General features: G+C 53.2%; 2 protein-coding genes across 2 annotated transcripts in view; both read left to right on the top strand.

Moving 5' to 3' along the window:
* LOC122367034 overlaps positions 1-4,139 on the top strand; it is a 51,359-nt gene extending 47,220 nt beyond the window's left edge. Inside the window, exons 10-11 of the mRNA XM_043339804.1 lie at positions 2,124-2,225; positions 2,879-4,139. Coding sequence (XP_043195739.1) covers positions 2,124-2,225; positions 2,879-4,055 — 1,279 coding nt within the window. The 3' untranslated portion in view covers positions 4,056-4,139. The remainder of the gene's footprint in view (positions 1-2,123; positions 2,226-2,878) is intronic.
* Positions 4,140-11,965: 7,826 nt separating this feature from the next.
* On the top strand, positions 11,966-15,208 carry LOC122366811 (sucrase-isomaltase, intestinal-like). Its single transcript, XM_043339428.1, has 2 exons — positions 11,966-12,329; positions 12,692-15,208. Exons 1-2 carry the CDS (start codon positions 12,012-12,014, stop codon positions 15,083-15,085), a joined length of 2,712 nt encoding a protein of 903 aa, XP_043195363.1. The 5' UTR covers positions 11,966-12,011; the 3' UTR covers positions 15,086-15,208.
* Positions 15,209-15,553: the final 345 nt, after the last annotated feature.

Raw genomic sequence — 15,553 nt, 5'->3', positions numbered from 1 at the left:
AAAGACTTATTTCGGTCACAGCTCAGGCCAATCTCTAAGGGTCAGTCGGGTCACTTATTTCTTAAAAGGGTCCTTACGGCATCCAAGGACCAATTCCGGCTTTTGAGTGCGCCACATCAGCATTTGATGCTACGACAGATGTCGAAATCTGAATAGATGTTACAGGCCGTATGAAAATTCGGTCCGTTTGCAAACGGCCTGGCCCAGTCAGGCCATATGAAACTACCTGAAAACACCGGCCGTTTTCAAACTATGACCTGAAATATCAGACCGTTTGAAAACGACCTAGTTAGTTTCGGCCTAGCGGATCCAGGGGGGCCACGGGGTCATGCCCCCAAGCCTGAAAGGGGAACAACATATATTTTTTGTCCCCAAAAACATTTAAGAAAAATGAATGTGAGAAAGGCGTAGTAGGTAGAGAGACAATACCGTATCATTAAAAATCTGTGAGCTTGATAAAAGTGTTGGTCTTGTCTTCACCCAAGAAGTTCTTATTGCACACTTTAACCATGGATGAAAGAACCTTCATCCCCTGGTTCTCCTTCATCCATGCTTTAACTCTCGATCGACGTGTGAAGTTATCGTGTAAGGTATCATGAAGCCGATCGCGACGAAACTTTAGTACCCTCATGGTGACAAAGTCTGAAAATTTCATGACCCTGACCCAAGTGAACTTTGACTTGTGGCCTATTTCTCGAGACTGTTTGGCCATGTTGGAGGCCATGTTTGGCCGGAATAGCGATTCGGCGTATGTCGGCTCACATTATCCGCGCTTTTATAGTCTTTTCGTGGTTTAAAACGCTCAAACATGTGATATGATGTTGCTCCCACGCATTAGGGCGGATGCCAATGTCACCTTACGGTCAAGTCAGGTCATTGACCTTTGATGACCTCGGTGCACTTTTCCGAGTTTAACATGTTTCTAGGATAGTTTCGTTTAGCTGATTTTGAATTTAGCATTTTGCAGCCATTTGAACATTTACGAAGTAGTTTTGATGCCTTCGTATCATGTTACGTAGCTGCCAGTGGTAGTGGACACCTGCTATACGGACGCCCATAAGTACTCCCACTGGTTGATCTGACCTGACCTGCCCCGACATGGTCTAAACGCATGAAGACATTATCTATGATCCAAACTAACATGAAATTTGTGATCAGCACAAAAAAAGTATTACAGCCTTACTTTAGGAGGTTCTGACAGGTCCTGATTTTCCCGTCTTTTGGGTCTGTGACCTGACCTGGGCGGTGTTTCACGGCACGCTGCCAGCCGCTGCCAGCGCTGATGGCACTTTTGGTTTCAATGGAGACATCAACAAGCCTATACCCACAACACTACCGAAGGCTGACCTTAGCTCGCGGAATGCGCTGTCAGCGGCTGTCAGCACGACCGTGAAACACCGCCCTGGAAGGTCAACCAATGACCAAGGACCTTAAAATCGGGTATCATCGGCTTCGTCTCGTCACTCACGGGCAACACGCCTGTTTTTTTCCGCGAGCTCTAGCCGAACGGCAGGGGGTTCAACCGACACCTCCCAGCCCGCGAAGGCTGCGCCACGCACCGACCCGGAGCGGGCTAATTGGTCGACAAAAGCAATTTGAAGTGTTTTCAAAGTAATATTTAGGCTCGGGTTGGGTGGGCTACCATTTCTATTTTTTTATTTTTAGTTTAAAAAAAAAAAATTATCGTTTCAGGGCTGTGACGAAAAAATAAGTGGCCTAAATCCGATGAGAAAACAGGATTTGGGGGTACCCTAGGTTTGGTTACTTGCAGGAGTTGGCCCCCCCCAAAACGCAAGTCTGGATCCGCCAGTGTAATTGCTCGAATTACGAATTAACCAAGCGAATAGTGTGAGGACGAATTAAGTAAAACGCATACGGCAAGGGTGTTGCATTTGCAGTTTGTTTACTGAACCATTAAGTAAAACTAAAAGATGATGATATTTAGTTATAAATTATGCCGCATCGAGCTATTTCGTTGCATCTATTTCATTAGGCGGCACATTCGAACGCTAAATCTAGCAATACTTTTCATAGTTTATTAGCATATGTCATTTGAAATGGGAAAGCGTCTTGACGGAGAATCTCTAGTTAAAACGGTTGAAAAACGTTTCGACTACCATCAGGACGCGGGACGGCGGCGACGAGCTGAGAAGAAGAAAACGAGAACCAGCGCCTCAAGAACCCACTGTCAGCAAACCCACCGCGGAAAGATCTCGCAGATTTAGGTCAGTGCTCTTCTATCACCGTATAGGTACTCCGAAACGGTTTGGGGACGTGTCGAGAGAGCAGTGAGCGTGGAAGTGACGTGGAACGGGTCAGAAGTTTTTTCGAAGGTTGATTAGATTTAATGCCTAAATGACCAAGTATAAGGGGCGAATTTACTGAGCGATTACACCCTATCATGCTGTTCGCAACCAAACTGAGTGCCTGCCTTGTCTGATCTTCTGGAAGTCACTTTCGATCACGTTCCACTTCAGCCCGCTCCTCCGTTCCCTGTTTTTCATCCTCAGGACAGACAGATCTTTCTCCTCCACGCCTCTTTCCCCTGCTCCGGGCTGGACAGGCAACTTTATCCCATGCGGTATTGCCCGTAAGAGCACGCCCGTAGCCGGGTGCGGTGAGTGCTTGGGGGGCTGGTCGGCCTGTCCTTTCGGGTGGGCTCAGCCCCGGCGACTCACCAGGGTGCTCGCCCAGACCAATGTCTCCCCTAATTCCTATCATCCTTCCAGCCCTGAAATGGTCTCGCCAGACCGAAAGGGCCTAGTCCAACAAAACAAACAAAAACAAACAAAATCAGCCCGTTCCCTCAGCCTTTGAGCTCCACTGCAGCGCCAGCGCGTCAGACTGTGTTGACGCTCGTTCCGCTCTCTGCCGCCAGGCGGCGCCAGGAGGCTGACTCGGGTCGGGAGCGCAGTCGGCGTCGGGACAAGTCCGGGTCGAGGGAGGACCTGGCCGGAGGCGGGGGAGGCGGAGGCGGGGGCTGGTTCCGGCGGAGGGTGCGCTCGTCCAGCTCCACTCGGCAGGCCTCCGAGGAGCAGCGCAGCTCCGAGGAGCGGCCGGCCACCTCGCGCTGGTTCCGGCGCCGCGACAAATCCTCCTCACAAGCGTCCGACTCCGGCTCGGAGCCGCGCGGCCGGCGCGGCAGTCTGCAGGCGGCGGACCGGCCGCTGCTGATGCGACCGACGCCCCGCCAGCGCAGCAGCTCCGACCAGACGGTGGCCGCGCCGGCGCCGCAGCTGACCGGCCGCTGCGAGCGCCGGCTCAGCTCGCCCGAGCTGGACGTCAGCGGCGTCATCACGGCCAGTCTGACGATCCCGGCGCCGGCGTCGACGGGCGCGCTCAGCTCCACGGGTGCGGGCGACGACATCCCCTACATCGAGGAGTGTCAGACTGTGTCCGGCCTGGACGACGTGTTCCTGACGGAGCGCGACTCGGCGCCAGTGCTCGACAGCCGGCAGCGGCACCGGTCCAGCAGCTCCGACTCCCACTGCTCCGAGCAGCCCATCACTGGATCGCTGAGCATCCAGCCGCTGGCGCGCTCCGTCTCCGGCCAGGTCGGAGAGCGAGGGTTCGTCATTACGGCTGGGGGTGAACCGGCGCGGCCACAGCTGAATGTGGTGCGCTCGCCGTCCGCCGACAGCACCGGCTCGGTGGGCTCGGAGGGCGGCCCGCCGGCGGCCGCGCCGCGCCGCCGAGTCCGGCCGCAGCCCGCCGATCACGTGACGCTCGGTCAGCTCGTGCTACCCTCGGGCGGCGGCGGAGAGATGGCTCGCTCGCGGACGTCGCCCAACATCTCGCAGCACACGGTGGTGGCGGCGCCGGCGCCGGTGCGGCGCGTGCGCCCTCAGACGGCCGCCGCCGCCGAGTCGCCGCCGGCCGAGCCGCGCGTGCGCCGCCGAGCCGCCGAGGCCGAGGCGCCGCCGCGGCGGACGCGCCGGCCGGCCGGCCGCAGCGTCACTGCCAACGTGTACGAACTGAAAAAGTCCGAGAGCGCGTCGCCGACGGTGTGGAAGCGCCGCCAGCTGATCGCCAGTGACACCCAGACGGGCGTGTAGCCCGCGCCGCGCCGCCGCCCACGTCAGCTCGCTATGTAAATATCAGTGTCAATGTTTTCCAAGTACAATTTTTGTATCAATTTGGTATTTGCGTCTGGTGTGGCATTCACAAAAGGGATATATGATGAATGAAGTGGATAATGGGATGGAATCATGTAGGCCTTATCACATGCTGTGATATGATAAATGTTCTTGCCGCCGTACAGAAGGAACGTATGTGCCTTGTAATGTGAACACAAACTATGAGTAGTGGCTTATGGCGAGCACTTCATTGCCAACTCAGCAATACTGTCCAAGTTGAAATAGAACACTTTCAGACATAGGTTTGTCTGCGTAATGCTAGTGGTGGATTATGAAGCCAATCGTTGAACATCGATACCCGAATTCGGAGCCTCTGCACGCTAAGGTCTAGCAAAGCCACCATCATAAACATCACCAGAAAACATGAATGGTATGCCGTAAAAAAAAACAGACGGTTCCCGTGCGCTCGTGCACTGGAAAACTGGGTCGGGACAAAATGCATCGGCGATAACGATTCTGACTCCGGTTCCTCATATTTCAAGCGCCACCAGTGACCACTGAGTACTGACCAATCTATCGCTGACAATATAACGTGGGAAGACAACGGGATCGGCCGATGACGTGGTCCGCTAATGCACCTGTTACAAAGTTTTAGCACGCGAGGTCCTGGGAAGTCAGGTCACCAGGGCAAGGTCAGGCCCCATCAAATAAGTGCTGACGTTACACCGACCAAAAGATTGCTTGTAAACCTTTTAAATTTTCAGCGAATAATTAGGGTGGTAAGGTGTTGAAACCTAAGCCAAGGCATTTCAGGTTTTCGATATCGCTGGCTCATAACGATCGGGTGAATTTCGCGGCAAATTTTACTATAGGTAAATGAGAAAGAGGCAATGAGAGAAAACGAAACTGGGCCTTCTTCGTATAAAACACAATCACTTCAAACACCTGAATGTCGTTCATCTAGGTGCTGTAAGGCCTGGGAGCTGAGGGAGATATCCCTGTAATATAGACACGATACTCGATTGATCGATGAATTTTGAAGGCAAAAAATTTGCGACCATAAATAATAGTTGGTAGCATTAACACTATGCACAGTGTTGTTTATCTACCTACCTCAAGCTTGCATTTAGGCTTGCATTTATATCAAGCTCGTGTTTAATGCCTAAATAATCCCTAATATTCGGCTGTAATTATCGCTATATCATAATTTGGAAAAAATATATAAATGTAACTGATGGTAAATCGTGATGCTTAGGTACGAAAACGTTTGGTCCGCTCAGGTCACCTTTCCGGCCACTTCTATGCACATTGCACATACCTAACGGCAAACCATTGTATGTGCACACTTTCAATTAACTTAAATTCATTTAAAATTGACATTCCAGATAACGCTAGCGAAAATTCGAGTTTATCGTCATTGTAATGCTTGAACGAACGCGTGCATTGCCAAAGACATAATTGTGCCGTAAAAAAGACGACAATAATAATGAAATACACGTAATTTTAATCCCTATACAGCATGGAACAAAGTGGCCTTTGTGCACTGTGCGCCCAGCCCCGTTCATTCACTGGCAGCCGGCCTGCTGCCGGCCTCCCGGACAGTTTAAAGTTCCGCCGGCTTCGCCTCCCGCGCTGTTTAAAGTTCGCCGTCACCGCCTCCCCCAGCGAGACCACAGAGCCCAAAATACTTGTGCCGGCCACCACCGCCGCAGCGGCCTGGGAGGTCACCTCCCAAGAGATTGGGCTAAACCCGGTGACCGTGCGGGGTGAATTGGGCCAGCCCGGCTCCTGGAGTCCCGGTCGGCGGGAGGTGCGGCAGGTGCCTCCCGCTGAGACCTCCCGGCCGGCGGGTCGGCACCTCTGCCAGCACCGCGCGCTGACGGCAGTCGGGAGAGAGACGGTCTCGGAGGAGGGTCGGCTTAGTCAGCTCTGGATGTGGCCGCAGTCAGCTTCAGTCAGCTCCGGTCGGTCGTCAGAAGTCACCTCAGTCAGCTACCAGAGTCCTGAAGTTGAGGTACAGAGAGCCGACGAGATCATCAGCTGAGGTTCGAAACTCTCCGAGACCTCACAGCTGAGACATCGGTCAACAAGCTCTCAGTGCTCAGTGCAAGATCTACCTGTCGGAACTCATCCTTGGATCGACTGGGCTCCGTCTGAAGGATTTCGCCAGAACCACCGCTATTGTGGGTGAATCCCAGCTATTACAGCTCTCTGCACCGGACGACCGTCAACTCTGACTTCCTTGAGGGCAGCTGGAGTGAAGCAGCCGCCACCATGCTGCGATACGTGCTCGGCCTGTTCTGCATGTTCACGTCGTGTCTGGGATGCCTTCTGTGAGGCGTTTCCATGGAAACCGTAACCAACGTCGACGGAGAAGGAGAAAAGCGGCATGGACAGCCACATCACAGTAGACGTGGCAGGGGGCAGCCAATATCACGGCAGTGAGATGGACGGCATCTGAGGAAGGACGCCGGACAGTCTTCTCCGTCAAGTGATCAGTCAAAGTCCGCTTCGAGGTCATCAGTTACCTCCCTGGTCACCTGAGGTCATCTATGTAGGCTCCGGGTTAGCCAAGGTCACCAAAGGTCATCCGCGTCTGCAGCGGTCAGCCGAGGTCACCTAAGGTCATATACGTCCACCGGGGTCACACAAGCTCACCTGAGGTCATCTACGTCAGTTGCTCCAGGTCAGTTGAGGTCACCTAACGTCTGCCTGAATCACCCGAGGTCACGCCAGTGATGTCGAACGGCGGTCACCGGCCGAGCCTGGGCCGCCTCCCCCTGCTGGTGTTGCGTGCCTGCGTTCGGGCTCTGGGAGTCTCCCCGCCCGGCTGTCTGCTGCAGGTGCTGCTGCTGCTGGCTGGACGGGTACGCTGAGAGCTGGTGCTCAGCACTGGGTGAGCTGGGAGCTGAGCAAATGTGAGCTGATGGAGCGGAGAGCTGGAGCTGAGAGCTGAGGGCAGAGAGCCAATGGAGCTGAGAGCTGAGGGAGCCGAGAGTCGATGGAGCTGAGGGCTGAGTGGAGCTCACAGAGACATAGGGTGAGCTGAGACGGTGGCATATCGTCCACAAGCTCTGACGGACCTCTCAGCGTCGGCCCGTCGGCAATGAGTGATCCAATTAGAACTGATCGCACTTGTGACTGACGTAGAATAGCGGCACAGCTTCACGCCAAAGACAAAAGAAGAAAGAGGTGAAAAGGTGGAGCCGAGCAGACTGGCTTGGACGCTGCGGTTCGCGGATAACGGTCTGCAAAATCGCGTGGTCCTTGATGGTTGAAGGTAGTTGGTTGCTGACTGTTGAGTGTCTCTAGTCAACCTGCACCCACTGATAACGCGTCTGGAAAGTGAGAATGCTGATGATTTGGCGTCGCTGGTTGTGTGTTGGTCAGAAATGAGGTGATCCCTCGGAAGGTCGGCGGAGCTGCGACGGTCAGCAATTGATGACCGAGACTCCGATGATGTGTGCTATCGTTGATCGGTACTGTCGGAAGATCTAAGCCCGGGTGATATGATCTCACATGTTGCACGCGTTCTGCTGCCGGTTTAACGTAATCGCTGTTCATAGACGGGACAACATCTTATTTGCTTTTTTTCTGTAATACAGGCCGATCGTTATGTTTTGCCGTGCCGGCTACGACTGCCGTTGGAATTGTAATGCCTATGTACCGAACGTGACCGACAGGTTTGGTCGAAAAACAATGCTAAAGCAACCGTGTTAGCAATCTGTCCAGGACAAGCTAAAATCACATAATATTTGATGTTTTTACACACTACATTTAACTAGCAATGCGGCGCAATGCAATTAAACGTTTGTTTGGCAGCGACCTTCCTCTGTTGTTTACGAAGTAGGGTAGCTCGAGAATTAAGTTTCCTCTGGAAACGAATGCATTGGTCCGGCTCTATACCCGGTGTAAGACCAACATAAATCGCAAGCTTTGTAAATATGGATGTCTTTCATCAATATACGGTGTAACCTCGTGAAGGAAATAACTCGTTTTTTTACTGGGTACCGACAGAGTGGTACCCGAAGGAAGCTGTAGGTAATGGGCGCACCGGCCCCTACCCTTTGCGAGAATAGATATGAACGGAGGCACCTATACGCGCAGTTTAAGTTTTTGAATCCCGTATCATGCGTCTTTTTCGCACATGCTAAAATGTGAACTCTAGGTAACTTCAACCAGACAAAGGCAACAGGTCACAGTAAAAGTGACCTTTGCACTCCATAAACAATGCCTGCATATTTGCCCTTGCTACACCATCTAAGCGATTATTTTGAAAGCTTCCGTGAATGAGTGACAGGATGTAGGGTATGAAACGAGTGTATGCCAGCCGCCAGGTAAATTTCTTTTAATGCCTATTGATAACTTCTATTCGCAAGCTGCTTATCGCTTGCCTCTATGTGGTCTAGGAACCGAGCTACAGCTGGGTGGCATCATAGCCGCATGTCGAGAGAAGTTTATGCCCCAGCTTATGTCGTGATATAGATGTGTCGTTAGCCCTACGGCCCACATAGACGGACCAGGCTGCAAAGCCACGACGACGATTGATCAATTGTACAGAATAACGTCGCCCAAGTCTAAAAAACTTCGTTGGCTCTTTCATCATCTCTCTATCTGCTGGGTCGCCTCGGGAAGCCATTCAGCGCCCGTTCCACCTGGCAGTATCCCCGGGACACCGAGACACGCCGCGCTGTTATCGAAGCACACAGGTGGCGGCATCCCGGCAGCTTTAGTTACATTCGTAATATGCTGTATGGCTCACCGTTCGGATGTAGGGAAGACTGAAGCAAAGTGGCCACCCCGTATTTTAGTCCTTCTCAAGTCAACTCCAGTTATTGGTTACCAATTCTCTTCTCTTCTCTTCTCGGTCGTTCAAATGAGCCACACCGGAGTTTCCGGCCCGTCGCCATTGTTCTGTGATATAATACGGAAAAGTATTTATTACCAGGCTACTATTTTTGCGTTTTTTTTTTTAGTGTTACATATTTTGTTCCATAACCGTTTGAAATTTTATTTAATCGTTCTTGTTCATGCAATGCGTGGTTATCGTACACGTCTTCCACCAATTTTATTACTTTTACCCGCTAATAGCTGAGCTGGAATATTTTTGTCTCGGACGGCATGCACGGGGCAAAGTGGACGGGGCCAAGTGGTCAGCTTCCAAATGGCCACAAGTTGTTTCCATCTGGACAACAAACGTTATTAATATTTAATTGTATCGTCATGCGCTTATTTCGGCCACTTTTCGATTACCTACACATGTTACAAAAAATGCAATGCACTCTTTTCCATGAAATATGTCCTTGCCATGTTTATGTGGGAAGATGACAAAATAAACATCAATCCTCGTTTAAATCTTATTACCATCAACAAATCTAGCCGTACCTACCTACATAAGGCAACGCAACTGCCCTGTCTCTCATATCCGGCAATAGAAATAGTAAACAGCAGATGATTCCTCGTCAGCAGACCCAGTCAATGAAATAATCTATCAACAAACGTGGAGTAGAGAAGGCCATGACATTCGGTATAAGCAGGTTCCAATTCAGAAGAATATCCCTCCTCACGTGATCACATTTCCCACATTACATAATCTCTGGTGAGAACGTTAGGCTACGGCCATGGGCAGTGGTGAGAGAATGCTTCCTCATCACAACTACAAGGCACGTGCCTCGGTAGCACGTTAGGCGGCACGGGCGGACATCGATAGCAGCGCCTCTATCGGTCACTAGGGAAAGCTGGGCTGTAGGCGACGAAATACCGGCTGAGTTGTCACACGTTGAATAGGTTTATAGCAGGGATGCGGAGCCGGAGTCGGAGCCGGAGCCGGAGCCGCCGGAGCCGGCATATTTTGCCCGGAGCCGGAGCCGGAGCCGGAGCCGTGAAACAATATAGCCCGGAGCCGGAGCCGGAGCCGGAGCCGTCAAAAAAGGGGGCGACTCCGGCTCCTTTTCTTAAGAGGAAACAATTATTTACCTAGTTCGGTTTGACAGTACAAGGCGTAAAATAATGTGGTATTAAAAATAGCCTTGTTAAACAAATACAGAAGCAACGTGTACCAATCCCATCGCCTTTTTTCTTCCACCCGTATTTAATTGATCGCATAGGGGATGTACTGAGTAGAAGCCGGAGCCGGAGCCGCCATGACATTTCACCCGGAGTCGGAGCCGGAGCCGGAGCCGATTTTTTTCTCCGGAGCCGGAGCCGGAGCCGGAGCCGTCTGAAATTTCCACGGCTCCGCATCCCTGGTTTATAGACATCCGTCTTGTGAAAAAGTTGAACTTTTGCCTTCAATATTTCTACAGGCAATTTTAGAAGTGTTTTCACATAGATTACAACACCGTTTAGATTATTGTATTCACTTCAAGCCTTCCCTATTGTTCTTGATGATGCGGGAACTATTTCTAATTAGTGTTTTTAGCTTAATAAAAGAACATATTGTGCAAACGATGAAAAAAAACATAGATGGAAGATTTTAAATGCAATTTTCTCTAGCAATTAACCTTCGCCCCAGTGGGGGGGGGCATATGTTACCACCCTGTCGCGTTTTTCGCGTGTGAATAAAAAACCGCGGCGCGTAGCGCCGCGCCGCTTGGGGTAGCTTTTGGTACATCAATTTTGGACAATGTGTGAAATTTTTGACCCCAGGTCATGTCAGGTCAGGTCACCAGGTCAAGTTAACTGACCAAGCCTTAAAAAAAGTTTGCAATCATGTCCAGCCTGCAGTGTTTGTCAGAAAGGTTTTAAACTTGGTGGATTGCATGCTGTTATGGGAGCCTACAATTTGTATATCTCGGATTTTTTTATATCCGTGACCTAAGGTCAGGTCAGTGGCATGACCTTTCCATTACAAGTCAATGGAGAAAAATGAAAATGCCTCTAGATCCGTGTGTACGCATAGGAACAGTCCAAATATTTCAGAATCACAATGATTTAGTCCACTCGTGATGACCAAGGTGTCATTTTTGCTGATAGCCTCTAGAAAGGTCATCAGAGGTCATTTGAGGCTACAAACAGTTTTTTGCCAATAACTCGCGATTGAAAAGAGATAGAACGCTGGGGATGGTCTCATTGTGTTTGTCTTGTTGAGACGCATCGACTGATATGCAACATGACCTTTTCCGGTCAGGTCATGACCTTGACCTGAGGTCAAATTTTTAAGTTGACCTTTCAAGGTCAAATTATAGTTCATTCGACGCGTCTCGGTGAGGGGAACACGATTCTGGCAATAGAAATGTCGTGGAATTTTGTAGTCGAAAGTTATTGTCGAAAAACACTTCTCGTAAAAACAGCTATTTTTGGAGTTTTTGCCTTCTGGAGGCTAAACCGTTGACCTGAGGACAATATTGATAATGACCTTTTCAAAAGAAGAGTTCAAAAGCTATCGATTGCTTTTCCATGCGTTTTTCTAGCTACGATAGTTCCTGAGATAGCGGCATGTTTTCTGAAAAGTATAATGACAATTGGCAAATTTTGACCTTTGATGACCTCTGGTGACCCCAATTTTGCTCTAAGGTGAAAAATGACCGAAATACTTTCAAACGTACGTATTGAGAGCTATCGACTGCTTTTTACCGCGTCTTTCTAGCCCTCTTAGTTTTTGAGTTAGAGGTGGGTGGTAACATATGCCCCCCCCCTCACTAGGGCGAAGTTGGCCGAGACCGCCACTGGGGCGCGGGTTAATGGTAAATTCTCTACAGATCAAGGAAAAGATGCATGCTAACTGATAATTTAAAGTTCTTGGGGTCGGTTGTTTTCTTCTTTTCTTACGTCGCCCCAATGGCCGCGAATACACTTGTGATAACGCCTATCGACGCGCTTCGAGCCGCCACCGAACCAGCTGGTCCCCCTCCCAGGCTATCTGAGCCCCGCCTCGGCCGCGCCCCCACATCTTAAACTCAGCCAGCCGTCAGCAGCGCGTCAGTCGCGCACACAATGAAGTTCAGCTGGGTGCTGCTCGTCTGCACCGCCGCGCTGGCGGGGGCGGCGGATCTGGACTGTCCTCTCCCGGGCGGCCCGGACACGGCCAGTGAGGAAACCTGCGCGCTGTACTCGGCCTGTCTCTGGTCCGGAGACCGCTGTCTGCTCGCAGAGGACATAGGCTACCAGCTGGACGGGCCGCCGCTAGTGATCCACACCGGCTATGAGGCCTATCTGGAGCGCCGGAGACCGGAGGCTACCGTGTTCGGCGGGGACGTCGACCGGCTGCACGTGCTGGCCGTCGAGTACGACGATCATCGACTGGGAGTCTCGGTGAGCGCGGCCGGTCGGCACGGCGATGATGTCTGGTTTGGATGTTGGGTGACGCCGAGCTCTAAGTGTTCCTGTTAGTGTTAACAAATGATTTGTTTGTCTTCTTTAGAAATCCAGGCATAAAAGCTAGAGGCAGGTAGGTCGAATGAATGAACCCTCAATGCACTGACTTCTTGTTTGAGCCGTGTGTATCCATCTTCTTTACCCATCTCACCCTCTCTTCTCTCTCCTCTCTCTCTTTCTCTCTCTCTCTCGCTCTCTCTCCTTCTCTCTTCCCCTCTCTCCGTCTCTTTCTCTTTCTCTCCCATCTCCACCCACAATTCCTCCCCTCAGCTGACGCCCTCTCCCATCCCTGCCGTCAGTTCCGAGACGCCAACGCCGACCGGTACGAGGTGCCGGTGCCGCTGGACGTACCGCCGCTGCCGACCGATCCCAACTACCCCGTCTACGACATGTCGCTGTCCACCGACGGCGAGTTCGAGCTCAGCGTGCAGCACAGCGGAGCTGAGGTGCTGCGCATGCTGCCCCAGTTCGTCTACAGCGACCAGTTCATCGAGGCCACGTTTGTACTGGCTGGGAGCGATGTGTACGGCTTCGGCGAGAACAACCACGACAGCTTCCGACACGATCTGGACGTCGGCGAGACGTGGCCGGTGTTCGCACTCGACCGGCCGCCCGGTGATGGAGTCGAGAACCTGTACGGCACGCATCCGTTCTTCACCGCCATCGAGGACGACTTCGGTCACAGCTTCGGCGTGCTCTTCCTCAACAGCAACGCGATGGAGTACCGTCTGTTCCGGCTGGAGGACGGCAGCACGGCACTGACGTTCCGCACCACGGGCGGCATCCTGGACATGTGCTTCTTCTTCGGCGACTCGCCGCTGGAGGTGCTGCGCCAGTACTACCTGACGATCGGCCGGCCCGTGATGCCGCCCTACTGGGGCCTCGGCTTCCAGCTGTGCCGCTACGGCTACACGAGCACGGACGACATCCGCGCCGTGCGCGAGCGCATGAAGGCCGCCCAGATCCCGCAGGATATCCAGTACTCGGACATCGACTACATGAACGTGCGGCGCGACTTCACCATCGATCCGCGCAACTTCAGCGACCTGCCCGCCTACGTACAGGAGCTGCGGGAGCAGGAAGAGGTGCGCTTCGTCTACATCTACGACCCGGCCATCGCGGCAGAGTTCGACGGCGGCTACCCGTCGGCCGACCGCGGAGTCCAGAGCGACGTCTTCATCAAGTGGATGAACGCCAGCCTGGTGCCCGATGACCAGTGCGAGGGCTGTCGCGATTACGTCGTGGGCTACGTGTGGCCAGAGAGCAAGACCCTGTTCCCGGACTTCCTGAAGGTCGAGACGGTGAACTGGTGGGTGGACGAGATGCGACGCTTCCGGGAGATTTCCGGCGGCGCCGACGGCTTTTGGATTGACATGAACGAGCCGTCGTCGTTCGGAACTAACCTGGAGAAGCCGTTCAACTGGCCCGATGACCTGCCGCCGTGGAGTCTCAAGTGCCCAGACACGAAGTGGGACAGTCCGCCATATCCAACCCGCTGGGTACGCGACCCGAGCAACGAGAGCAAGCGTCTGTCGGATCACACCATCTGCATGAGCACTGTCCAGGGCAACGACACGCACCCGTTCCTGCACTACGACGTGCACAACCTGTTCGGCTACGCTGAGGCGTCGGCCACGCGGCTGGCCATGGACATGCTGCTGGAGGGACGTCGTGGCCTGCTGGTCGGCAGGTCCACCTTCCCCGGCTCCGGTATGTGGACCGGCCACTGGCTGGGCGACAACACCGCCCGCTGGAAGGACATGAAACGCTCCGTCGTCGGCATGCTCGAGTTCAACATGTTCGGCATCCCGTACGTCGGCGCAGACATCTGCGGCTTCAACGGCGCTTCGACCGAGGAGCTGTGCCTGCGCTGGACGCAGCTCGGCGCGTTCTATCCCTTCAGTCGCAACCACAACACGATCGGGACGCCCGCCCAGGACCCGGCCGTGTGGCCGTCGGTGGCGGCCGCGGCGCGCGACGCGCTCGGTCTTCGCTACCGTCTGCTGCCCTACCTCTACACACTCTTCTGGCGAGCCAGGGCGTTTGGAGAGCCAGTAGTACGATCGCTGGCCTTCCAGTTCCCCACGGACCCGGCGCTGCGCGGCGTCGACACCCAGTTCCTGTGGGGCGACGGCGTCATGGTGGCGCCGATCCTGGACGAGACCAGCATGACGTCCGTCAACGTCACGTTACCGGCCGGCAAGTGGTGGGACTTGCGAGACGGCAAGCTGGCCTACAGCGGCGACATCACCACCACCTTCCAGTACCACGTGGGCATGGACGAGATGATCCCGGTGTACGCCCGCGCCGGGACTATCCTGCCCTGGCAGAGAAACGAGACGACGACGGCGGCGGCGCGGCGGAACCCCTTCAACCTCTCCGTGTTCGGCGACACGGCCGCCGGCGAGCTCTACTGGGACGACGGCGAGTCGCGCCTGGCGCCCTATTTGGGAGACTTCTACCGGAGCCAGTTCTGGCTGGAGAGCGGCGAGCTGCACATGGACGTGCTGCAGCCGAGGACGGACCTGATGCACCAGCCGGTGCTGGAGACGGTGCTGTTCTACGGCCAGCACCAGCCAACAGCCGTGCTGGTGGATGGAGAGGCCTTCGAAGACTGGAGTTTCGTGGAGGACGTGCTGACGGTGCGGCCCAACCTGGACATGGCAACCAACCACACCGTCACCCTGCAGTAGCAGCTGCTGTCCGCTGACCGCGCGGCAGAGAGCCGCCGTCCTATTTACACAGCGATATTCCACAGCCGAGCATCAACTGAATTCGGCTAATTAACTGTAAATAAATTTTACGAATAAAAATAACATTGCAATTTTTATCATTCTGTACGACAACGAATCACATTAGTTACACCGCTGATTAAACGTCTTGGACGTCGTTATTTTTTTTTTTCAGACACCAGCAGACATACGATACGACAGGCATTAATATAAAAAGGAAATAAAAACAGGATATTGGTCAACGAATTATCCTTATCGGTAGATATAAGAGACAGGTCTCAGCGAAACGGCACAGTTGTAATTCAGTGACCGTTATCAGCTTCCTTTCGCGTGCTCGCGGTGTTTGCGCAATGCAGTGCCTGGGCATGTGCCCCATACAGCAGCTGGCTAGATCCCACGGCAAATCAAAATCGGAAACCAGACTCCAGT

This window comes from Amphibalanus amphitrite, unplaced genomic scaffold (assembly GCF_019059575.1).
Source record: "Amphibalanus amphitrite isolate SeventyFive unplaced genomic scaffold, NRLGWU_Aamphi_draft 000030F_arrow, whole genome shotgun sequence".
In the NCBI taxonomy this organism is placed as follows: Eukaryota; Metazoa; Arthropoda; class Thecostraca; order Balanomorpha; family Balanidae; genus Amphibalanus; species Amphibalanus amphitrite.
Note: the sequence above shows the minus strand (reverse complement) of the source record. Positions and strands in the feature narration are given on the sequence as shown.